Raw genomic sequence first — 25,002 nt, 5'->3', positions numbered from 1 at the left:
TCTGGGATTGAAGTGGCCTTGCTCCCACTCAGAGAAAACAGGAAAGGGGGGTGGAGGGAGGGGGTGTTGGTTGGACATGGAACAGCACCGATTAACAACCAGTCAACATATCTTCATTGGTTAGACTCCTCCTGTCCAAATGCACCAGCATTCGTTAATTAAGCTTCACATACTGTAGAGACAGACACTCACACCCATCTCACTTTGCCTGTCTGGCTAAGAGAACATGCATGAACCTGCAGCCCAGAGGGGCGGGAGAAGGAGCGAAAAGGGATATAGGCGACCGCCATCTCCGCTCGCTTCCCTGCTCCGTCCCTCCCGCTCCCGCCCGCCCCGCGGAAGAGCGGCGCCGCCTCGCTCTCACAGGCCCCAGTAGGGCACCAGGTTCCTGCGGTCCCTCTCGTACACGTCGGGCACGACCCCGTAGGGCGTCTGCACCATCTTAACCGAGTTTCTGCCAAACAGCTTCCTCTCGTAGTCGATGAGCTGGCGCCAGAAGCCGCCGTTGGGCCGGATGACGGGGCGGCGCGCCTTGACCCAGGCGTGGGCGTCGGCCAGAGACACGCGGTGGTACTTCATGAGGTAGGCCAGGCACAGGGAGGCGGAGCGGCTCACGCCCGCCGCGCAGTGCACCAGCACCGCCCCCCGCTTACGCCCCACGCTGTGGATCTTGTCGGCCACGCTGTCGAAGTACAGGGAGATGGGGGAGTGGGGCATGTCGGCCAGCGGGACCTTGACCAGAGATGGGAAAAGTACACACATTCTTTACTTAAGTACAGTTACTTATGTAAAAAAAAATACTGGTAAAAGTGAGAGTACTGATTCAACTTGTTTACTCAAGTAAAAGTAAAAAGGTACAAGCTCTGAAATGTAATAAAGTATAAAGGTCAAATGTATTTCTACCAGCTGTCACGTCACATAATTTAATTCAAAGGCTATTACACTTTAAAAAAAGATCCCCCGCTCCAAACATGTTTTAAGATGTATAGACCCCTTATACAGCTTGTCAACATGGAGCTGCGCGCGCATCGTGTAGGCAAAAAGCCCGGAGCCGCTCATTGACACAGACAGAGCTGTGTGAAAGACGCCGCTGTCAGGACTGCTCTGTGCTCATCTGCGACACACAGTTAGATTTTAGTTTTAAAATGCAGTTCTCGGCTTACTACCACAGCTTATCGCCTAGTGATAAGCAATGTTATGCATCGAAATTAACGTTGGTTAATGGGATACGTCTTACAGACCCATACCATACGCACTGGCGCTGTCAATTCGCCAAGCCTAGAGTGGCCAGCAATACATATATCGTGCATTCCTTTATAACTGGGGATAGCGTAGATAATTATTCTGTAACTTGCAAAGATATATTGTTATGTTGATAATGCACACAACTCAATAATGACATTATGTAACGTTACTTGGTCGTTCTAACCGAGTGATGTGGCTGAGCAGCCTACAGTTTCAGGCAGCTTACCTGATTATGAAGAGCACTACATTTCGGGCATTTTTAATGATGTCCTTGTTCCAATCAGTTCAACTCAATAATGACATTTGATTTAACGTTACTTGGTTGTTAACTAATCGAGCGATGTGGCTGTCACTAGCAGCCTACTACAGCATACCTGATATGAAATGAGCGAGCACTGCAAAGTCGGGCATTTTTAACGATTTCCTCTTTGGGCTTGCAACCAACGGTTAGCATTAAAAGCAGTATGAGTTGACGGGATTCAGTAAAACTTTAGTCCTTGCTTTGTTGATAGTGTAACAGACTGTTCAGTGTTGTGTTGTGTTCTATTGCGTGTGTGCGAGGCTGTGTATGTTCCCTCCGGTTGCCGTAGAACAGGATATGTGGGGAGAATAAAGGTGAAGCTGGTTATAACGTTACAGCCTGGCTCTATCGTTTATTATTTTATTAACCAAGTGTGAATAGGCGGACCCGAATACTCTGCTACAATAGCTTTCCGATTCTGGCATCCCACTGTACAACATGAAGACATGTCTTGCTCGAATAGTTTTCGGACCACTGGAAAACTACTTGACAGGGCTGCGCGGAGTCTGTCTTTCTGCCTCCGTCTTGCGCATCTGACGCTGTTTGTTGTCATTGTGACGTAGGCGTATAATTGGTCTATAAGCATTCAATTTGATTAATAATTTGTACGATATGGTTTAGGTGCCAATAATGTGTGAAAGCTTTGGAGAACGCGAGCCGCGAGAGACATTGTTTTTGTCTGTCGAGCATTCAAACGAAAGTAATAACTAGCCGGTTTTGAAAATGTAAGAAAGTAGAATGTACAAATATCTGTGTCCAAATGTAGGGAGTAAAAGTAAAACGTCATAAAAACAAATACGCAGTAAAGAACAGTAAAGCACTAATCCTACTCAAGTACAGTAACAAAGTATTTGTACTTCATTACTTCCCATCTCTGACCTTGACATACTCCACGTGCGGCCAGTTGAAGTTGGGCAGCTCGATGGTGGCGTTGACCACGCAGGTGATGCCCTTGGACAGCAGCAGGCTGCGGTTGGAGGCCACGTTGCCTCGGCTGAGGAAGAGGTTGGGGGTGATTTGGGCGATGCCCCCCAGCAGAGTGCCGCTCTCCGCGAGCAGCCTGGGCACGGCCGCCGGCACCATGGAGCTGCGGTGGTGGTGGTGGTGGTGGAAGAAGCCGTGGCTGCGGGAACCCATTGAGGAATCAAGTGATTGGGAATTTAAAATAAGAAATAAAAATAGACAGCCAATCTTCAGGAGCTTGGAGTCATAGTAGTGCAGCGGGACCCGACAGCTCCTGATACGCCTGAAAACACAAAGACAAGATTTCAAATTTCAATCTAAATTCATGTTTTTCCTCTTTCAACGACGGCTGACAGACACAAATACTTAACATGGAAGAATGCCATCACTGCTATTTGCAGACTCCAAAACGCCGGTGTTAAATTCCTTCTTTTTTATGGCATTGTGCTGAGACTGTTATGCTGTAAGTCCCTAGCGAAACTGAGCCTTCTTTCGACTTTAAGACCCAAAAGACCCAGTAAGGCCAATCAGTCAACAGATACAATAGGTGAATTCAACACACTGCTGTGAAGCTGTGGCCAAATGATACATTTTCTTCACATTACAATTAGACCAGTGGGTTTTCCTTGTACACATTCTTACAGGGAGTGCATCTCTGAGTGAGTGAGTCAGAGACTCCATACGACAGTCTGGACAGCTATAGGGACGAATGTATGACTCTCTATTCACAGATGGAATTGCATCTGTGCTGCAGCCTCCCTCTTTGACCTGCTGCATACTGAGCTGTGCCTCCCCCTGCTATAAGAGCACGGAGCCCCTGGAGGCTCTCACACACACACACACACACACACACACACACCTCATCTCATGTTCATCCATCCACAGCCGCTGCGTACACATCACATCTCTCATCTCTCTCTGGCTATTGCCACACTGTTAATGTCATTTTGAATGGTACCAAACAGGAGGGTGGAAGGTAATCGCATATGATCAGGTCAAAGTGTGGAGATAAAAACACGTAATTTAAGCTCTATATTTGCTATACTATAATGTTGATATTCCACTTTTCAAAAAGGATAATCAAAACAATTAGTATATCAGCATTATCATTTTCTTTTCTTTTTTTGAACTATAATATGAGTGAGAGGATGCATGACACGGTCCAGAAGACACCAAAAACAACAAGATGATATTTGAACTCCAATGTGACATTTAATGGTATTTACAGTGGAAAGAGCCAGCTGTGTCAATCAGCAGAGGGCCCACAGCTCCAGGCACTACTTCACACACTGTTGCACTCGTCATGCGTCATCCACACCTTGTGCACAGGTCTGGCCGGCAGCGCTTTCTCTCTCCTCCTCTGACACAGTCTGCTTAACAAGCCACACCTCCTCTGACAGTCTGCTTAACAAGCCACACCTCCTCTGACACAGTCTGCTTAACAAGCCACACCTCCTCTGACAGTCTGCTTAACAAGCCACACCTCCTCTGACACAGTCTGCTTAACAAGCCACACCTCTCTCTCCTCCTCTGACAGTCTGCTTAACAAGCCACACCTCTCTCTCCTCCTCTGACAGTCTGCTTAACAAGCCACACCTCTCTCTCCTCCTTTGACAGTCTGCTTAACAAGCCACACCTCTCTCTCCTCCTCTGACAGTCTGCTTAACAAGCCACACCTCTCTCTCCTCCTCTGACAGTCTGCTTAACAAGCCACACCTCTCTCTCCTCCTCTGACAGTCTGCTTAACAAGCCACACCTCTCTCTCCTCCTCTGACAGTCTGCTTAACAAGCCACACCTCTCTCTCCTCCTCTGACAGTCTGCCTAACAAGCCACACCGATCAACCGCATTAAATATGAATTAAACTGCCAATCTGTACAGAAAAACCTGAACATCTACTGTCACCTGATAGCTCAAAGTGGCTGTTGCCTAAGGTGACATGCATGCACGCATGCACACACGCACACGCACACACACACACACACACACACACACACACACACACACACACACACACACACACACACACTTCAAGAATTATCAATTCCAAAGCACTGGTTGGAAGAAACAGATTTATTAAATGTGTATGTTATGTGTATAACTGAAAATAAAGTAATGTAACAGTGATGTCAAACAACAAATTTACACCAACTCTCATCGTGTAAATGTTACATCTCAGTGGGCAAAAATGAAAACGACAGCTGTCAAAAGACACACACAGAAAGTCTTTACTCTTTACCCACATGGAACATGTTGTTTCATGGTTCATTTTCCTGGGTTTGATTTGCCAAAGCCTGCGTGGAAAATGGGAAAGTCATGGGGTTGCCTGTGCAGAATGGGTATCCCTTGCACTGGTAGTATTTTTGGGTCAGGGTGTCCATGGCACCATGCACCCGTTAAATATCATTGGTTCATAACTATGCTGGGAGAATATTCACTTCCGACTCAGCTTTTTTTTAAATAGATATAATGGTGGGTCCATAAGGCTAATAATAGTAAATGGGCATTAAATGCAATATATATATATATTTATACAACAGTTAGTTCAGGCCGGGCAATTTGATTGGACAAGAGGGATCCTACCAGTGCCAATATGTAAGGGATAATGTATATTGAGGCGGTGATTACGGGGGAAATAATGACCGACAGGTGGATTGAGCCCGACGCGCCAGCAGAGGGCTTAATCGTTCACCTGAAGGTCATTATTTCCCAGTAATCACCGCCTCAATATACATTATCCCGCTTAGAACACGGCCTACAACTAAATCATTCAATAATCTGACAAAAATAATTATTCAAATAGATTTTTTAATAGCGTTTTCAACGACAAAGCGGTTTCATTCGTAATTGGCACACAAGACACCACAGCTGCAACTGGTTGGCCTAATTAGTAGTGTCTTGCTGACAAAAAGCTCTTATCAACTGATTAATCCAGGTGTGGCAGAGCAGCGGTCGGTTGTCGAGAAATAATGACCGGTGAATATTGTTGATTGACCAATCAGAATCGAGTATTCGAGAGAGCCGTGTTCTAAGTAAGGGATAATGTATACTGAGCCGGTGATTACTGTGGAAATAATGACCGACAGGTGAATGATTTAGCCCGACGCGCAGCGGAGGGCTTAATATTCACCTGAAGGTCATTATTTCCAGTAATCACCTGCTCAGTATCCATTATCCCGCTTAGAACACGGCCTACAACTAAATCATTCAATAATCTGACAAAAATAATTATTCAAATAGATTTTTTAATAGCGTTTTCAACACAAAGCGGTTTCATTCGTAATTGGCACAAAAGACACCACAGCTGCAACTGGTTGGCCTAATTAGTAGCGTCTGCGGACAAAATGCTCTTACCAACTGATTAATCCAGGTGTGGCAGAGCAGCGGTCGGTTGTCGAGAAATAATGACCGGTGAATATTGTTGATTGACCAATCAGAATCGAGTATTCGAGAGAGCCGTGTTCTAATTCATGATAATGCACTGGCGCTTCACTGTGTGTAGATCACTCCGCTTCACAGCTGCCCTAATCAACAAAACGCTTCACAGCTGTAGAGTAGACAGTAGTAAAGTAGACAGCCTGCAGTTAATTAGGCTGATTAGGCTACATTTTCGGCAAAGCAGAAAGCTGAGGGAACTATTTTTGTTGGCGGAGGAATAAATAGAGAAATCATATATTTTCTCAGCTTTTTGTCATTTTTTTAATCAGCTTTGTATAATAGAACTGTTGTATAAAAGCAATATCACACTCGAGGTCGTGCGGTTGTTGTCTAATATCGGCACTGCTGTGATTATCTTCGGCACTCGGCCTGTGGCCTCGTGCCTACGACCGAATCACAGCAGTGCGGATATTAGCCAACAACCACACTCCCTCTCGTGTGATATTGCTTAAATATAATCTTTTCAGACCCCCCCCCCCCAATAATTGCCAAATCTAAATTGCAAACTAAAAGCACTTAAAATGTAATTGAAACAGTAGTAGCACCCATTAGCGGCCATACTCATTCATGTCACAGTTCTACTGGCTGGTACAGATACAGCAGCCTGCTATCTACTGGAGAGATGAGATAGGCCGTATTTTTACAGGGTAGCAATCCTTATCTCCCAAAGGGTCGAAGCTGCCTTCCCTCATCATCACCTTCACATCAGCAAAAAGATCGCTTCCTTTTCGAGGAAGTTTCTTATCTTGGTTCTTATGCCCTCTCCTGCTATCGGCCACAGCTCTGCCGTCTTGGTACGGCCTGTTCCTCCCTGCTCTGCCGTCTTGGTACGGCCTGTTCCTCCCTGCAAAGAATGATACAGGAAAATACAAAATAAAAACTGCCCTCTGTGCTCAGGCACATCTCCTGCTTGTTCCTGGCTGCCAGTCGCTCTGCACCTTGTCTCTGAAATGGTTGCCATGCATCGCAGTATGGTGCAGCTGATTCCACTTTCCTCCACACAGTTGCCATTGGTGATAAGACAACGAATACAGTGACACTGGCTCCGGGGCACTTGGTAAACACGGACACCCGCTGTTACCCCAAACCACTTCAGGAGGTGGTCAGAGAGATGATGGAGCCCAGTGTGAACAGATTTTCTGCAATAGTGTTTCTGATTAATCAACACATAATATAATAGCTATGTGAGGGAAACATTCTCACAAAGCACTTTGTTATTTTGTGCTGTAGTGTGTAGAAAATGTTAAGAATTTCTAACGTAACTCAGTATTTACAGCAAAAGCTGGAGCAGTTGTGCAGCACATGGTTTAAACTTTTTAGGAAACGTAGTAATGGCGTTGAAGTATGGAGAAACAGATGTTAGCCTACATTTGATATGGTAATTACCAAAGTTTTGACGTGAACACATTCTGCAGCATTGCAACTTCGAAAATGATTTACTACAAGGGAAAGTTGTCACACTGGTAACATTTGCATTTCACAAGCTAAAGTGCAATTCATTTTCATTGTGCTCACTGAAATACATTGTCAATGCATTCATCCATAGGCTAATAGATAGCCTACCATTAAGCCGTTTTCACACATGCGCTTTATACCGGGAAATGACCAGAAAGCGGTGTAATGCCTTCATGTGTGAAAGTTGTTTTCCGGTATAAGCGCGACCCCGTCATCGCGGACATTTCACCAGTTCGGAGGTTGTCATAAGAGCGGTATGTCTGCTTGATGTGTGGGCGTGCCGATTTCCCCCCTCCCCTCTCTGCTCGCTCTGGCCAGAGTCCTTCAGTCCTCCTCCAGTCAGCAGCCCGACAGGGACACAGACAGCGAAAATGGCAGCGGCTTGTTCTGAGAGTCTTGCAAGCCGCCCAACGCTTGTTGAGAAAGCAAAAGCACGAAGCGAAATGTGGAAGTATTTTGCTTACTTACGTTGCTGACAGCGAAGGCAAGCCAAGACACATCAAACGAAGCCAGTCTGTAAAAAGTGCTTCAACGCGACGCAGGTGAACGGATAAACATCGAACCAGCCAGGCTATTTCTCTCAGACTCGGATCCCAACTTCTTCAAATATTTCAGTTCAAAGACTGGTTAGCGAATGTGAAGGATACAACATACATGCCCTCTTAAGTCAAACGAGTGTGATTTATTGTGTGACAAGCAAACTTATTTCACCATCGGAGTTTTGCCGACCCGCAAAATAAGGACGATTCCCCATCCAAGTGCACACGTCACTCCCCACCCGCTCTGCAGTGCCCCCGCCCCCCCCCCCCTCAAATACAGGTAATTTGATGGCTATATTCACACATGTGAGCCCTCAGGTGTGAAGGGAAATTCCGGGAATTGGCAGATATTGATTTACAGGCAATGTTCCTGTACGCATGTGTGAAAATGGCTTTAGAGAGACAAGAACAAGCTGTTTGCTGCAGCAACCAGTACTGACCAGCAAGACGGTGCTCGCTGTAAACACAAGAGAGATGGGAAGATAAGAGAAGAAATAATCTGTGGCCCTTTCCAAACTGCTGATGTACCACAGCATTGGTTTTGCTGAGATTTGCTCCATCCACATGGTTATTTATACCCCGGGCAGGGCAGGAGGCGTGAGGGTGCAGAGAGTGGAGGAGGGAGAAATATGCAGAGGCTGTTGCCACTCAACAATCTACTACAGTAAACGGACACTGCAGCTCGCTGTCAATCAAATTTGCTCTGATTAATTCTCCAAAATAAACAGTGATGAGTTTCAGTATATTCATGGCACAGATGACCAACACCTTTCACTCTGTGTTAGTATCTCTCTACTGTAGATTCATGTTGGGATGTCAAAACAATTGCTACCAGTTGCGTCCCTCAGCATATCAGCAAAGTTTCATCGTCTCTGCATTACAAAAAACAACAACCACCACCACCACCTCATCATTCAGAGTGGGTCTGTCAACAGGTGGTCCCACCTCCCATATCGTCTAATGCACACCTCTGTTTTTCTATCATCTTCTTTCTATGGGCAGATTCCACAGGAGTCTGGTTCCACCTCTGCTAACACAAACTGGAAACGTGAGCCGCCTGCAGGGAAACCAGAGCGTCTGGACGGCGGCCTCGATCACTCTCCATACAACACGGATGGTGGAACCTCGGCACGCGATCCGAGCTCAACTTATCTGACTGACTGGGTTAGCGGCTCATTCCTCATTGACATTCACACCACAGCCTCCGGCGTGTTTGACAACATTGAAAGCACCTGGATCAGCAGGATGCTGTCCGACTCCAATAGGAAAAGGTGCAAAGCAGGCATGGAGCTCTCGGCACTGTCCCCCCGCCGGACAAATGCAATCCATTCGTTCAGTCTAAGCCTCCTCTGAGAGTGACTCTGCAGTCTGCACACTAGATAATGATCATGGGGAAATGAGGAGTAATGACAAGACTGCTGGTCTTGCTCCAAACCACTGTGGTATAAAGACGGATTCATGACATGAATGGCTTGATAGGACTTGTCGTGGACATTAAAGAGTCTAATCATGATTGTACATGAGGACAGGGTGAGGCTGTGGCACCTTCCTGCTACAGTGACTGCCTGCTGGGTGTTGCTCACTCACACTACAATGTTGCACCTAACTGGAAGCTGTCACACACTGGCCCACTTTAACTGTGTCTGTACGAGGAGGGCAGAAACAAAGTGAAGGGCCAAAGGTGAAGCTGCACACCTTGTAGTGAGACTTCATCACAAAATATTATTCATTTGATAGAAAGTTGTGTTGACTTTCTGTCTGCCAATGTTTGTGTTGGAGGATTTATGAAAGATACATAAAGATGATGTGTGGTAGCAAATCTCGTTACACAGATTCAATACATGGCTCATAGTAGGCCTGTTCCATTTCGCTTAAACTAAGTTTCTCAGAATTTATTAGGTTATCAAAGAGATAGAGATAGAGCCATTATGCCTATCATTCTATTCAATAAAAGATGACACACTGTTCAAGCCATTCCGTCCTGGAGTGGAGTCAATGATAATAGGCTTATCATTATCCATAATCGTGGCTAGTAGATCTATTGGAGCAGCCTGACCAGGGCATATTTATGCAGTAGGCCTACAGTAGGCTACATCGACGCTATAACAAGCAGGGTATTGTTGATGGATTCAGAATCATATCTCAAGAAATAAAAGGAATCAATTGTTCCAGAAACTTCAAGCAAGATGATGATGATGAATCAGCATCATCTGTCTGTGAAAGAGATTTGACACTTTCTCCAAAATCATCAGTGTCAAATCTCTTTCACAGACAGCGTGAAAATAGTAAATGACTCCACAAGTGTAATAATTTATAATACAACGTTAGCAGCCTGTGAATGAGCACTGTTCCAACATAAAAATGTATAGTCTACGTAGCTTATCATTTCTCTACTATCCTACTGACAAATTACACTACGGAATTACTGTTCATTGTTTAAATAAAAATCACATCAATCAGAAGTGTGGCAGGTGCGCCCATTTATCCCTTCCACTCACTTTGCTAATAAATCAAAACTGATGATAATGTCAACTATTAACGTTATAGCTAGAATGCCTAAGCTGCATTTTGGCCAAATTATTAATGTTCATGGCCTTTTTAATTAATCCTAAAACATGTTATATCTAGTCGAAAAACCATACCTCCCGCTAAAGTAGTCTCCATCAGATACAGAGGAGCAGAAGAACTCAACTTACCAAACCTCACTTGGGCTCAGATGGTGATTTTCAAAGCGCTTTCAACGCACGCACCGATCCGGCGGGTATGGGTTTGTTTGTAGTTTCACACAACCGCTGATACACACTGTCAAAACAGCCACAACGGGAACAGGAGACCGGCGTGGGGACGATGACGCGACGCACAACACAACATTAAAGTCAGCAGGGATGCGCCATCAGTATCTGCCTGTGTATGGTGGCAGAAGCAGCGTGCACAGGGCAGCGTCCCCTAGCTTACCTGTATGAGGGGTGATTAGTGCCACAGAGAAGCAACAGCATGGGCAGCTTAGTAGGCTAGTGATTGAAGCACAGAGATTTTCTTTCTCTCCTCTGGTTTCGCTCATAACAGACATTTTAGTTCAAGCTAAGCTCCTTTTATGTAAAACAAACACAGCCATTAGCAGGGGCGGAGCTACACTCTCAGTCCAGAGGGGGCGGACCATTCTCAGTGGACCCTTCTGATAGTCATTTTAAAAGTCACAACTGTAAAATAGCTGATATCCCCTATCCGATCTGAAAACACAATTTGTCACTTATTAAGCCAAGTAACATGTCCAAGAAAGCATACAGTGAAGCCACTTTACAGACAAGCTTATTCTGAAGAAGAAGTAGAAGAAGAAGAAGAAACAGGCTGCCAGTCCTGTTCAAACATTTCAGCACCAAGGACAGTGCACGGTGGTCTATACAGTACATGCATCGATTGGTGAAGGGTTCAGCACCACCACCGATGGACGGCGACAGGCTGTCACAGACAGCAGCATGTCTGCCCCTGTCCCTCACACACACACACCTACCAACACAGCACCATGGATAGTGCCATGGATTTATCATTAATTAGAACACGGCTCTCTCGAATACTCGATTCTGATTGGTCAATCAACAATATTCACCGGTCATTATTTCTCGACAACCGACCGCTGCTCTGCCACACCTGGATTAATCAGTTGGTAAGAGCATTTTGTCCGCAGACGCTACTAATTAGGCCAACCAGTTGCAGCTGTGGTGTCTTGTGTGCCAATTACGAATGAAACCGCTTTGTGTTGAAAACGCTATTAAAAAATCTATTTGAATAATTATTTTTGTCAGATTATTGAATGATTTAGTTGTAGGCCGTGTTCTAAGCGGGATAATGTATACTGAGCCGGTGATTACTGGAAATAATGACCTTCAGGTGAATATTAAGCCCTCCGCTGCGCGTCGGGCTAAATCATTCACCTGTCGGTCATTATTTCCACAGTAATCACCGGCTCAGTATACATTATCCCTTACATAATCACCTTCTGATATTTAAGCAGCACAAATGCTGATAGGCTATTGCATAACCATGGTCGGCGCCATGGATTTTACCAATAATTCCCTCCAACAAATGAATACAGTTTGACATGTCCATACATAATTGCCATACAGACACACAGCCATATATTCAAGCAACACATAATAACCCACACAACAAACTACAGGCTATTGCAAGCCTGCACAATTAGTCTCTTAAAACAGACTGTCTCATCTACATCCAGCGAATGCAGCTATATACAGTCTGTACGTTACACCCCCAGAACATGCACAAGGAAGTTGGGAAAAAAACCTTCAGACAGGAAAGAAGTTCGACAGAATCCGACCAATTACGACACGTGGGTCCACGAAAAATGTGGCATATTGGATTCTGATTGGACTAATGAGCGGAAGACCCGCCTTTCTACTTCCCATTCCGGTTGGTGCATGATTCTCCCCTACGAAGTACAGACGGTATGGCGGAAGCATTTGAAAATTGCGGAAGCCAACTCGTCTGTTCTAAGAGACTACTGCACAATTAACCAAGCACACATGGCGGTGTGTAGAACACAAGCAGCAACATACAACAAAAGCCCAGATCTGACTACTACTTCTTCATCAGTGTCTCCATTCATCTCATCCTCCTCTCCACCACCACCATCATCATCATCACCACTGATTTGCCTAACACTGTGATCATCAACGTCATTTCCACTTTCATCACTGACACCGATGAAGACAGTAGTCAGTGATGAAAGTGGAAATTATGGCAATGTTGATGACGTTGACGATCACAGCTGTTTAGTCAATCTATAAAACCATGGGGTGATAGGCCTACCTCGTTTTGTTCAGGAGGACTTTCCAAATGAATGGGAGGCTGAGCTGGGTAACTTTGCCGATGAGTGGTGGGAGGGGGATAGAGTGAACACATTTTCCTGTGCTCACCTAGGGTTGATTCATTTCAAAGTCCTCCAGAATTCCACAGAATATACTTTAGTAAGTCCATATTGGCAGAGATCTAGCCAGAGGTGGAGGATAGGTGTGATCGCTGTGGCCAATCGCCTGCCAACCTCACTCACATGGTTTGGTCATGCACAAAATAATTTAACTTCTGGACCTCTTTTCAACTGTTATGTCTGTCCATCTTGAACCCTCTCCTCATCTAGCTATCTTTGGGGTTTCAGAGGACTTCCAACATTTTATCAACCTCCAAAGACACAGATATTGTTGCTTTTACCACCCTGTGGGCAAAGCATAGAATTTGACTTAACTGGAAGTCACCGGACTCCAGCTGCACCCGAGTCAAGCCGTGGGTCCCGGCCGGCCCGGTAGCGTCACACCGATAGGCTATTGCAAGTATTGTGTGAATGGTAGCATTACAAAAAGTAGAAGGGCATGTCTTGTGTGAACAACAGAAACTACTACGGCAATTTTACAGGTTTCATGTGTGAAATGGGCTAGTACGTTCTGTGCCACAATATAATCTCAGATGTAATGAAAATCCTTGACGTGCCTCAATGCAGCATGCCAAAGTCACTGTATGGTCTATTAAATTAATTCAAAGGAGTAGTCCTTTTTCTCACCCCTTTTCTTCTCTGCAGCATTAATTATCCAAACACTGAATCTGCCAGCTGCAGAGGCTCCTGCTTCTCCTCCTCTGTGGCATTAATCACTCTTCATACAGAGTGGTGGGAAGACTACAAGCGCCTCCCCAATGCACAATGCAGGAGAGTAGGATACCAAGCCAGGGAGAGATGCAACTACTACAGTACAAACCCCTTGTGCACTCCTAGGATGAATAAAGTCTGAGTGAAATGCGACTTTGATGCTCAGTTCGGAGTGAGAACGTGATGATCATGTAGAATATGAACACCCCCATGAAAAATAATTATAGTAGGCTAGTCCTATAAGTCCATAGGGATACGAATGATAAGGTCACCATTCTATTACTTTACTACTACTGTAGTATGCCTACAGTCCCTATAGGAATATTCCAATGTTGCACAGACCCCCACCCCTGCAGTAGCTTACACAACAAGATACCATTTTCCCCATGATGATGTTTGGGGTGACTTTTCCTGACTGATGAATAAATAAAACTTGTGATGATTTAATAACAAAGCTTTAAAGTTCACACGTTAACTGCATTAGTTCAGAGTCTTACGAGGGTCACAGAGGACCGTTTTGCACTGCCCATCTCCACGGATACATTAACAGCTGCTAACTGCACAAAATGCCACTGCAATGGGTCAAAGTAGAGCCATACATTACAGGCAGCTATAATGTTTCAGTATATGCTCTTTAGTGCAGGGTCACTAAGCCTCAATGTCACTGCTGTGTTATATTTGCTAATAGAAGCTGAAGGTCTTCTTGAACTTGACACCTGAAAGTATTCTGGCACAGCTGTAACTGGCTTTTCTGCACATGTGCTTCTGCTCCACTAATCAAAGAAAACAAAGAGGGAAAAGGTCAGAGGAACACCTGATACAGTGAAGCATCAGCAGGCCTCGTACGACGTGGCCTGTTTATGAATGTTGTTAATAGCAGCCCTTCGCCTGGGGAGACCTGTGTGATCGTGCTGCAGGTCTTGAACAAACCCAGAGACCAAACAGTCAGAGAGAGTTTACACTGTACAGGAGTGCCCCCCCCCCCTGTATGTATGTATGTATGTATGTATGTATGTACAGTATGTATGTAGGTAGGTCTCTGCATCCATTTATCTCCCCAATGGGTTGGCCAATCAGTTTGAAACTGCACATGGGCATTGAGCATTGGCATAGACAGGTACTGGCGAAGCCGAGTTTCCCCATTTTCCCACATTTAAACGGCTTATGGGCATTTTTGTAGCATCACACAACCGTGCAAGATGCATTCGCGAAACTTTGGACATTAAATTCAAACTCGCCTTCAACGATTAAAATGATTCGAAGTTCGAAGATGGGTGTGGTCTGAGCAAGGGGGAAATAGGGCCCACCCCACTTTACTCCCTGGCCCATATTCATATTTGCGGGCGTCACGGCTGGTGTGATCCCATCGCAAGATGGTCTCTAGTTTTATTTGTTTTTATTTATCTCATGCTGCGTTTCTTATGTAATGTCTTATAGCTTGTGTAAAGCACTTTGAATTACCCTTGTGCATGAAATGTGCTAAACCTGCCTGTTAGATTTAAATGTCCCCCCTGAACAGTTGGCTACAGGTTTAGATTGAAAACAACCAACGATATGGATTTCAAACACGGGGAAGGGGGGGGGGGTTATGTGCTTAATAGGTCTTTTGACTCAAACCTCGTTGTGCCTCGTATGCATCCTTCAAGGGCAGCTGCGTCTGTGGTGCTGCTTCCATGGAGCCACGGTGATATAAGCTGTATCCATGTACAGAACCATAATTGGACATGCCTTCCAAAGTCAATCCTATTTCAAAGGGATCCCGAGGGAGATATTATACTATCCATAAAGCCGTGGCCCCTGCCTCAGAGTCACTCCTAATTCCATTCCAAATTCAATCAACTGGAAACAAACAGCAGCAGCACCACCAGGCAGTGCAACCCCAAAACAACGGACGCAGGGGCAGCTGCTCTCTCTCTGGGCAGGGAAGCGAAAACAGGGAAGAAGGAAGAGAGAGAGACTGCCAGTCAGACTGTCAGACATTGATCAATGCATGTTATAAGGTAAGTACTACAGGAGACAGGTAACAACCCATGCTGTGTGTCAGTGTGGACTAGAAATCACCTGATGATCACCTGAAGAAATGGTGAGGCAAATAGTTATGGCTATAAAAGGAAGGAGCAAGTTGTGATGACACAACGTGGTCATCTAAGAGTGTAATGTTGAAAAGAGATAGGTAGAAAGAAGAGAGAGAGGGAGGCAGAGAGAGAGAGAGAGCTGCAGGCTGTGGAGACAGGAGGGACTGGGGTGAGACTTAAATGTCAGCGTTGTGGTGAGATGCCGCTGTGTAATACAGCCCAACAGTTTGCTGTGGAGGCTGAACATTTACAATGACACCGTGCCCCCGACAACAAGCACCTGCAGCCACGTCTCAACACAGCTGTCTGCTCTGAGTGAGCCGGCAGTGACACTGATTAACCTTGACCGCCTCTCACACCGGCGTACATGATGGGCTCCGCGCTTTGACACTCAAATCTTCTTTGCACATCCTTGAAATATGTGCACGCGGAATAACCTGTGGCGTTCAGTGATGGCTGGCTACTGTATTTTCACTCTCTGTGACCCCCGGGACAGATCTGTCAATGCAGCTAATAAATTAAGACCTCACTCATCACGTTCAGGCCAGGTTCCATCCAACGTACGTAATCACTCAGGGAGAATGCTGAAGATGACAGCTAACACATTTCAGCGTCCCCGTGTGAGAGCAGGAGCAGGGAGGGAGGGAGGGGAGATGCCTGGTACTGTATATAGGCAGCTAGAAATATTGGCACAAGCTGAGAGAGAGAGAGAGTGGGCCATCCCCAGGATCCTGCATTCTCCGGTCTGTGCCAGCTGAGAAAGCTGGCAGAGGCTTCTTCAGTGAGCTAGGGGGACTGGGCTGTGTGATCCAAGTTTCGCCAGGTTATCACAGTATCCATGTCTTCTGCTAATACGTTAATGATTATACCTGCTGAGAAAGTAAACCAAACTGGTCCAAAGACGCGCTGTAAATCTCCTAGTTGACGCAGGCTCGTAACACTAGCTAGGTTTATTTTGGTATTTTGGCTCAGTAAGATGAGGCGGATGGAAAGTGTGTTGTGGTCACTGGTCAAGTTCAGTGGTGGAGATACTGGGCCTGGCTTAGCGGGGGGCTGAGTGGGTCTAAATAAAGCTGTCACAGAGCCCACGGGGGCCTCCATCGCTCCAGCTGTGTCGGTGGTAAATAGACTTGGGATCTAAGTGTTTGCTGTGGCAACATGTGAGCGTGGGGGCCCGGGGGGGGCTGAGCACAGTGTGGAGCATCCCTGTCACTCTGATGAGCTCTGCTGATCAAACACACACACATGTGCTGCTGAGCCAAGCAACCACACCTGAGACGCCACCGCAGCATCAAACGGCTGCAGAAGAGATGGCTTAGATTCTCCCGGTATCCGTTTTGTGTGTGTGTGTGTGTGTGTGTACGCTGTGGGAAAGAAAAGAAAAAAGGTACAATACAAATATGGTGTGATTATCTGCAATAAGGATGCCTTATTGAGTGCTGAGTGACTTGCATCTGCTGGCTTTCTTTCTTCCATGAGTGAATCAGTGAGGACAAGCACGTATACAGATAGATTTGGGGGGGGGGGGGGGGGGCTGCTGTGGTTAGTCACGACTCCTCTGCCCAGCAGATGAGCATGAGCAACAGGGTGAGAGAGAGTGTGTGTGTCCGCCCCTCCTCTCCACGGCCGATCCTTCTTTCAAACTGAACAGAATGCCACAGACCTGGTTGCCAAGGGAACCTGGTGTGTTGACAATGGATGGAAGGCGGGCTCACCTCTCTGTTAATCGCTGCCTGGCAGTAATGGCCGAAGGAGGCGGGGGAGGTTGAATGCCAGCGGCCGGGGGGGGGTCGTCCCTTTAAACACAGAGCAAAGATGTATGTAGGAGAAATGCCAGAACAATCTAGGCCTACCGCTTCATATTCAACCAAGTGGAAGGAAACATCTTTTTACCTTTTCCCCTGACTAGCAGCAAAGTTAGAAATCAATAAGACACAGAGGGAGATGCTCTAAATCCAATGGATCAATTTTCATCAGGCAGATTGTAGTTTTTCCTTATTTCTAAGCCAAATATAATATAGTGCTTTTGCAAATGAACTAAAAACCTGCTCTGGGAAATTGTAGAACGATTGGCCTAGCAGTTTTCTCTCTATAAACCACCTAACCACTCTTGTATGACCGCAGACCTTTCAGCCTGTCTAAATACTGTAATCCTTCACTGTCAAAGCATCTGTGCTTAATAAACAATTTGAAATATGACTGACAGCGAATTAACATCCTGGTGGATTAACACGTCATGTACTTACGATGTTGTGGGTTTATCAATCAGATCACAACCACATCATCTCCTCTGCATCTCTCGTTTCCAATTCCTCTCTGTATTCTGTGGAATGAAGGAACGTCATGTCTAATAATGAGAGGATAGATAGAATTTTTCCCCCCTAATGTAGAATGTTATTACCTTGTGGCAAGAGACAGTGGCTCAGGATACAACTATATATTATATATATATATATATATATATATATATATATATATATATATATATATATATATATATATATATATATATATATATCACCTTCAGTCTTTCTCTCAACCCAATGTAGATTGACACACATACACTGCTTTTCTCTGAGGCATCAATGTACCTTTGTGGCATGTCACTCAGAGGAAAGGCAAGAGAGGGAGTGCAAATGGTGTGTCTGAGTGTGAAGAGATAGTGTGTGGGTGAGTTGAGAAGCGGTGCATCTCTGCCCACATGCAGCGCGCTGACACTAACATCTGCTCCGTCTGCGAGCCCAGCCAAGACTTACAGTGAGAGGGCCGTGCCGCAGCATGTGCTGCGAGTGCAGGTGAGGAGCCCAGCTGATGAGTCTGCTCACACATACATTTAGAGTGCTGGGATGCACATCATGGCAATATGCATCCCACCAAAATATCGTGCTTAAGTAGCCTAGAAGTATTGCTGCTGATATTGGTAACACTTTACAATAAGGTACACAAATAATGTAGTAGTTACAGGTAAACTAATCATTAACTAATAGTTAATGAGTAGTTAATGAATAATTCATCATTAGTCAATCACTAGTTAATCATAGTTAATGAGTAGGTAGTCATTCGTTAATGATTAGTATCTAAGTTCCTGTGTAGTTAGTCATTACTTAATGATTACTAAATGTCAGTTCGTGAATATATTAGTTAATCATTAGTTACTGATTAGTCGGTCAATTGATGCATGTCAAGTGATGCATCATACTGAGTAGTTAATGGGTACTGAATCATTACTTAATTATTACCTGATCATTAGTTACTCTTATACTGAGTAGTTAATGAATACGGAATCATTACTTTGTTATTACCTGCCAATTAGTTACTCCTTTTGTGTACTCTATTGTAAAGTGATGGAACAATCATTAATGAACGATTAACTACTCTACTCATGGAACTGACCGACTAATCAGTAACTAATGATTAACTACCATATTCATGAGCTGACATTTAGTAATCATTAAGTAATGACTAACTACTCTACTCAGGAACTTAGATACTAATGATTAACTAATGACTACCTACTCATTAACTATGATTAACTAGTGATTGACTAATGACGAATTATTAATTAACTACTCATTAACTAACTATTAGTTAATGATTAGTTTACTAGTAACTACTACATTATTTGTGTACATTATGTAAAGTGTTTTACTGATATTTGATATTATAGTGATATTTTACTTAGGTACAACTTGTACTGGTGTAAAAATCTATTTAAGTAACATTTAAAAAAATCTAAATACTACTGAAGCACTCAACATCTTTTTTAAGAGAAATTGTATATAGATGTAGATGTATAATAGATGTGTGATCTCAAAGGATGAGCTCAAATGTGATCATTTCAATTGGAAAATTTGGAAATTACAAAATAGAAACTTCCCAACGTAAAGCCCGACTCTTCTCTGCAAATGGCTCCATACTTAGCGAATTTACAACTGTTTAGTTGCGTATTGTACAGTGAAGCTACAAACTGTAATCTAATGGATGTGATTTGCAATGTAGTGCCGTAGGCCTACTTCATTTAAAATCCTACTTTGTTGAAAGTAAAATTACTGACTGAGAAATTACAAGTGTGCAAAAAAGCTACTAAATTGCAGTAACTGGACTAATTAGTTACTTCCACCCTTAGTCATATGAATAGAAAACATACTCATGGAGAATAGGTAGGCAAACACTGACAGTATGTATTAGGCTACAAAAGGCTCATGAATTAGTGTCTGGCTCAGACCATCTTTTATTTCACTTCACTTGATGAACATCTCCCGATTATTGCACCCGATTCTGAATTCCCTCTGCTGACATCTGACAGTTTCTTCTTTCACACCATTTGTTCTTGTCAAAGGAAGTACGAGGCAGGTGGCAGACTGAGGCACAGTTGTCATTAGAGGAACACATAGATCACACAAGGTGTGGGAAGAGACTAATAGACCCGTGTACTCCACCAACTCAACTTGACCCGGCTTCTGCTGGAGAGGCTGAGCTAAATGCTAAGCAGATGTGAATTAAGTTACTTTATGCACCATTGGGGTTTTAATATACACTGAATGCACAAAATATTAGGAATAATTGGTCTTTTCATGAAGCACACTGATTGGCTGTTATCGATTTCCTTCATATCCAATAACAAAGGAGGAGATAGAGATAGATCCTTCCGATCCCCCTATTTTGTCCCCAATAGACCCTTTTCACAGGGGGGGGGGGGGGGGGGGGGGGCATTTTGTGTCGAAAAAGCAGGGTAAACACAGGTGCAAGCAAAACACTAATGAGGGTTTTCAACTTCCATGATTGGAAGTTGAAAACCCTCATTACTGTTTTGCTCCTGCTCCACATCCTCTGCCAATCTCTTGGAGAGCCGTAAACTAGCACATGCTTCAACCGATACCAGGCGCTTCTTTTCACATGACAGCGAGGTGCTTCACTGGCAGGACATAGTGCGTGGGAGGATCACGCCCCGACTGACCAGAGGCGGCGCTAGTGCAGCAACCAAGACTCATACCTCACCTGCTTCCCACCCGCAGACACAGCCAATTGTGTCTGTAGGAAGATCCGACAAAGAAGTACCACTGCCTGGAAATGAACCCGGGTCTCCGCGGTGGTAGGCGAGTGCTTTTACCTCTGTCAGAGGATTTTTAAGCTTTTAGAGTGACTATTGAGATGTGGATTGTGCAAATGTAGTTGCAACATATAAAAATATAAAGAAGATATCCCAAATACTTTGCGCTTTCAGTGTGTATTCTACTGATCTTGAAAACGGCTGTGTGGTGACTTAAATTTATTGTGAACTACTCGGTGTGTAATGATGGGTTTTGGTGGTGTGATTGCAGTGGCTCACTTCTGAATCAAGAAAATGCTGCATGTATGTCAGCTAGTCTAACTACATCACTCCTGTTGATAAACACACCGGTCCAAACACAAATTGCCCCGTTTTGCAGCCAAAAAGCTCAGGCTCTGAACTGAAAATGATTGGGAGAAATGATTGATCAAACACAAACACCTCAACACAAGGGAACTCGAGCTCGAGGCAAGGGCTAAGCCTGCCAAGTGAGTGTGTCTCAAGGGAAAACTGTATCCTACGTATAAAACAAGCACAAGCAAAAGTGAAAAGAGCAATGTCACTCCACTACTTCTCATTTATTTTTAGAACCATGATTTAATAAACCACGAAGAAGCGAAAACATCACTGAATCTCTCTCTCCCTCTCCTATCCAGAACCAATCCCTGTATTTCAATTCAGATGCTCCTCCATTGCCATCTTGCCCTTATCATCAAAGGCTGAATCTGGCGTCCTAATCAGGCTGTTAGCTGAGGTTGATGCGGCTGCTCCACTCTGCTCTGCTAAAGCCCATCAGAGGCTGCTAGCCTGCCTGCAATTAGTCACAGTTGTCCCACAACACATCAGGCCCCATAGATGGAGAGGGAAATGAGGGACTGATGCCAGTCTAGGTGAAGCATAGCCTACTATATCAAAAATGAAGTACTTATGGGTCAAATACAGATAATACAATCGAGTGTAAGTAATATAACTTAATACTCATGGCACTTTTATCTTATCCAAACTTTAAATTTATAGTCACCACACCTCTACCAATGCTCACTTTGTCCTCCTCTCTGGCTCGCTTTGCCTCTGCTGCATTGTTTATTCAAAGTTAAACATCAACCTGATGTGTGTTTACATTTGTTTCAGCCTTTGCAGTTATCTGTTTCCTTGACAGATTACCACCCAAAGCAGTAAATTATGAGCCACTGCATAAAGGTCAACACATACAGTAAACGCCTTTGTGCTCCAAGTCCTTAGTCAAATTGTATTTGGTTTTATGTGAGAACAACACACAAAGGGCTTCCTCTTTTGGATGTTAATTATTTCCTGCCACTTCAACAAAATTAAAACTTGACTTTCCATTTATTTTTGTTGCAGGATCCCATTGAGGATGATGTAACCTGTTACAGTGAGACTGTAGCCTATGGCCTGATATTTATTTTTATTATTATTACTAGAAATTTGGACGATTCACCCTAAAAAAGTCTAAATGGTAAGATGTGTATGCTGTGGGCTTCTATAAGACAGATGGTCAGATCACATATCTCTATTCAATTTCAATCAGCTTTATTAGCATGACAAGTGATATGCTGCTTACTGTATGTTGACAAAGCTTACATAAATAATCGAGACAAAATAATTGATTGCATTTATATAGCGCCGTTCTAGATACTCAAAGCGCTTCACATATCATTGAAAATGATTAGAACAAACGAATGCAGATCATCTTGATTATGCAAGATAAAACACAGAGATTCACATTAGTTCTGATATAATGGAAACGTATGCAGCTTTAGGTATTGTAGTTTTTTGTTATTTGATCAAGTTTAAAATTCACTGTGTGATTATTCTGGAAAAAATGTGTCTCCTATTTTCTCTGTCAGCATTTTGACTCTGATGAAGACCGGTTCTTCGTCGATACACGTTAGTCACTGTTTTTATAATGGAGCTGCTATAATAAAGACTTTTTACATGCATGCATGCATTCATTAATTAATTAACTTTGATAGATAGATAGATAGATAGATAGATAGATAGATAGATAGATAGATCGATAGAAAGAAATAGATATCGATCGATCAAATCATCACCATCCTCTTCATCTCTAACCGTGCTGGTCCACTGCTACAGAGACCTTCACTGGTAAAATATTCAGAGGGCGTTCATCGTCAGTGAGAAAGTATGGAAACACCCTGTCAGTTAAGTCATCATCTGTGAAGGTGAGTATGCATCTGTTAGTATCAGGATCAGAGAATGACAGCTCTCCTCTGTCAGAATCCAGATGCACTCTGATCTTTGAACCCACTGTGATATCATTGTCATCAAAGTCATCATGCCACCCATGATCAAACCGTATTTTCCATAATCTTGTGGGTTCATCTTCATCCCACTCGACTGTTCTCACACCCAGCTCCCAGTCTGTAGTGTTTCCAACCTCAACATCCCAGCTATGAGTTCCTGAGTAAAAACGCTCTGATCCCAGGACAACGCCATAGGAGAACCTCTCTGCATTCCTGGGAAGCGTTTTTAATGGTCCCTCTCCACATCTCAAACTGGTCAGATCTTCAGACAGGGTGAGATATGGACCAGCCGTGTTGGGGTCCAGAATCACAGGAGTGTAGGAGACCACCTCTTTCATCTTGTCCCAGACTGTGAAGCTCAGGTTGCCTAGGTGTTTGGCCTCGTCTATCAGAGCTCCTGATAACAGCTCTGGATCATCATCCAGCAGGGGGCGCTGGACTCTCTCCACAGTAGCCTTGTAGTTCAACAAGAACAAGATGTCTTCAGCTCTCAGCTCTTCCTCTACATGTATTTCAGAAAGAGCTGCTATCTCTCTGCTCAGACACTCAATCTCCTTGTCCACCATCTGACTCTTCTGCTCCTCTTCCTCCCTCAGTGCAGCGATCCTGGCCTCCTCTTCCTCTTGGAGAAACTGGTGAAGCTTCTTAATCTCCTCCTTAATCCACCTCTCTGTGTTTCGGGCTTGGACCTTAATGTGTTCTGCCATTTGATCACAGTTTTCTTTAGCTTGATTAAAGAGTTCCAGTTTATTCTCCAAGGGCTTCAGTGATTTCTGAAGTTCCTCCTTGAGATCCCGTGCAGCTTCGTCAATGGGTCTGAATCTGTGGTTGGTGTGTGTTTCTGAATCTCGACAGACAACGCACACTGGCTGCTGGTGGTCCAGACAGAAGAGCTTGAGTTTCTCAGAGTGCAGACTGCAGAGAAGCTCAGATCCTGCTGAAGCTCTCTGATCTCTCTCCTGTAAGAAAGTCTCACACAGGTTCTTTAACACCAGGTTACGAGGTGGTTCACCCTTTGAAGATCTTCTGTCACAAAGTGGACAGTCGTGCATTTGTTTCTCTGTCCACCAGCTCTGCAGACAGGCTTTACAGAAGCTGTGGCTACATGACAGGACGACAGGATCTTTAAATATGTCATGGCAGATGATACAGGAGAAATCCTCCTCTGACATGGAAGCCATTTTCTGTGAAGCTGAAAAATCACCGCCGACAGCTAAAACAAGAAGTGAGTCAGTTGTGGCAGCACTCCCTCCTCTAGAAAGGTATGTTCACGTTGAGTCGGGGGTCCTCTAAAACCTGCATTAAGTTTGTGCAGTCAGCAGCAAGTTGAAGTGGCAGTCTTCCAGTATTGCCTCCTGGATCTGTCCTCCCTCAGTAGAAGTCGTATGTTTGGTCTGGAGGTGAATGTTATCGTCTGTCTCTCGGTGTGTGTGTGTCTTCTCAGTGAGGAGTGGAAAATAACCTCTGTTTCCTGGTTTTTCTCGGGTGAAGCACATTAAGGGGTGTGGCTGGGGCTTTGTCCTACTTCAGAATTAAAGTGACAGGATAAACTAAGAATGTATAGACCGTGCCTGCTTGGAAACAGCCATTACATATTTTATGGGCGGACCAAAATTGGTGCAGAAAGTGACAGGTGGTCCAGCTGTCATAGGAATATGGAAGATCCGGACACCTTCTCCATGTATTTGAATGGTTTTCCAGCAAAAGACAGGTTATCTTAGACAAATAAGCTAACTCTTAGCTCAAAGTTCAAATTATTAAACTTTGACCTAGTTACCAGTGACCTTTCTCTGCTTTACCTCGCTGTGAGAGAAGAGAAGATTGCTTATCATGTGAAGGCAGCTTTAGCAATGGGGGTGAGGATTCCTGACCCGTACTCACTGTCGGGATGGGTCTATTATCCAACTAAATGGCCAAGGGGCATGGAGTGACAGGGCATGTATATGTATGTAAAGCTATGTAACATGTGTAATGTAATGTAATCCAGACTTGTCAA

The 25,002-nt window shown here is 44.3% G+C and overlaps 2 protein-coding genes across 2 annotated transcripts; both read right to left on the bottom strand.

Annotated features, from left to right (window-relative positions):
- Nucleotides 1-340: 340 nt before the first annotated feature.
- Nucleotides 341-2,686, bottom strand: dusp14 (dual specificity phosphatase 14). The gene is made up of 2 exons (XM_083637372.1): nt 2,426-2,686; nt 341-732 (listed from the first exon to the last, which is right to left on the bottom strand). Exons 1-2 carry the CDS (start codon nt 2,681-2,683, stop codon nt 361-363), a joined length of 630 nt encoding a protein of 209 aa, XP_083493498.1. The 5' UTR covers nt 2,684-2,686; the 3' UTR covers nt 341-360.
- A 19,660-nt stretch (nt 2,687-22,346) lies between these two features.
- On the bottom strand, nt 22,347-24,362 carry LOC310776945 (E3 ubiquitin-protein ligase TRIM35-like). Its single transcript, XM_083637167.1, has one exon. It carries the CDS (start codon nt 24,185-24,187, stop codon nt 22,811-22,813), a length of 1,377 nt encoding a protein of 458 aa, XP_083493293.1. The 5' UTR covers nt 24,188-24,362; the 3' UTR covers nt 22,347-22,810.
- Between the last annotated feature and the right edge of the window lie 640 nt (nt 24,363-25,002).

Source organism: Poromitra crassiceps, assembly GCF_964638095.1.
Source record: "Poromitra crassiceps genome assembly, chromosome: 5".
NCBI lineage: Eukaryota > Metazoa > Chordata > Actinopteri > Beryciformes > Melamphaidae > Poromitra > Poromitra crassiceps.
The sequence above is the reverse complement of the archived record's forward strand: the minus strand, read 5'-3'. Positions and strand labels throughout refer to the sequence as shown.

Coding starts and splice junctions, on each gene's coding strand:
- dusp14 (XM_083637372.1), bottom strand. CDS start 2,683: ATGGGTTCCCGCAGCCACGGCTTCTTCCACCACCACCACCACCACCGC. Junction 733..2,425: donor CGCACGTGGAGTATGTCAAG/GTCAGAGATGGG, acceptor TCTCTGGTCAAG/GTCCCGCTGGCCGACATGCC.
- LOC310776945 (XM_083637167.1), bottom strand. CDS start 24,187: ATGGCTTCCATGTCAGAGGAGGATTTCTCCTGTATCATCTGCCATGAC.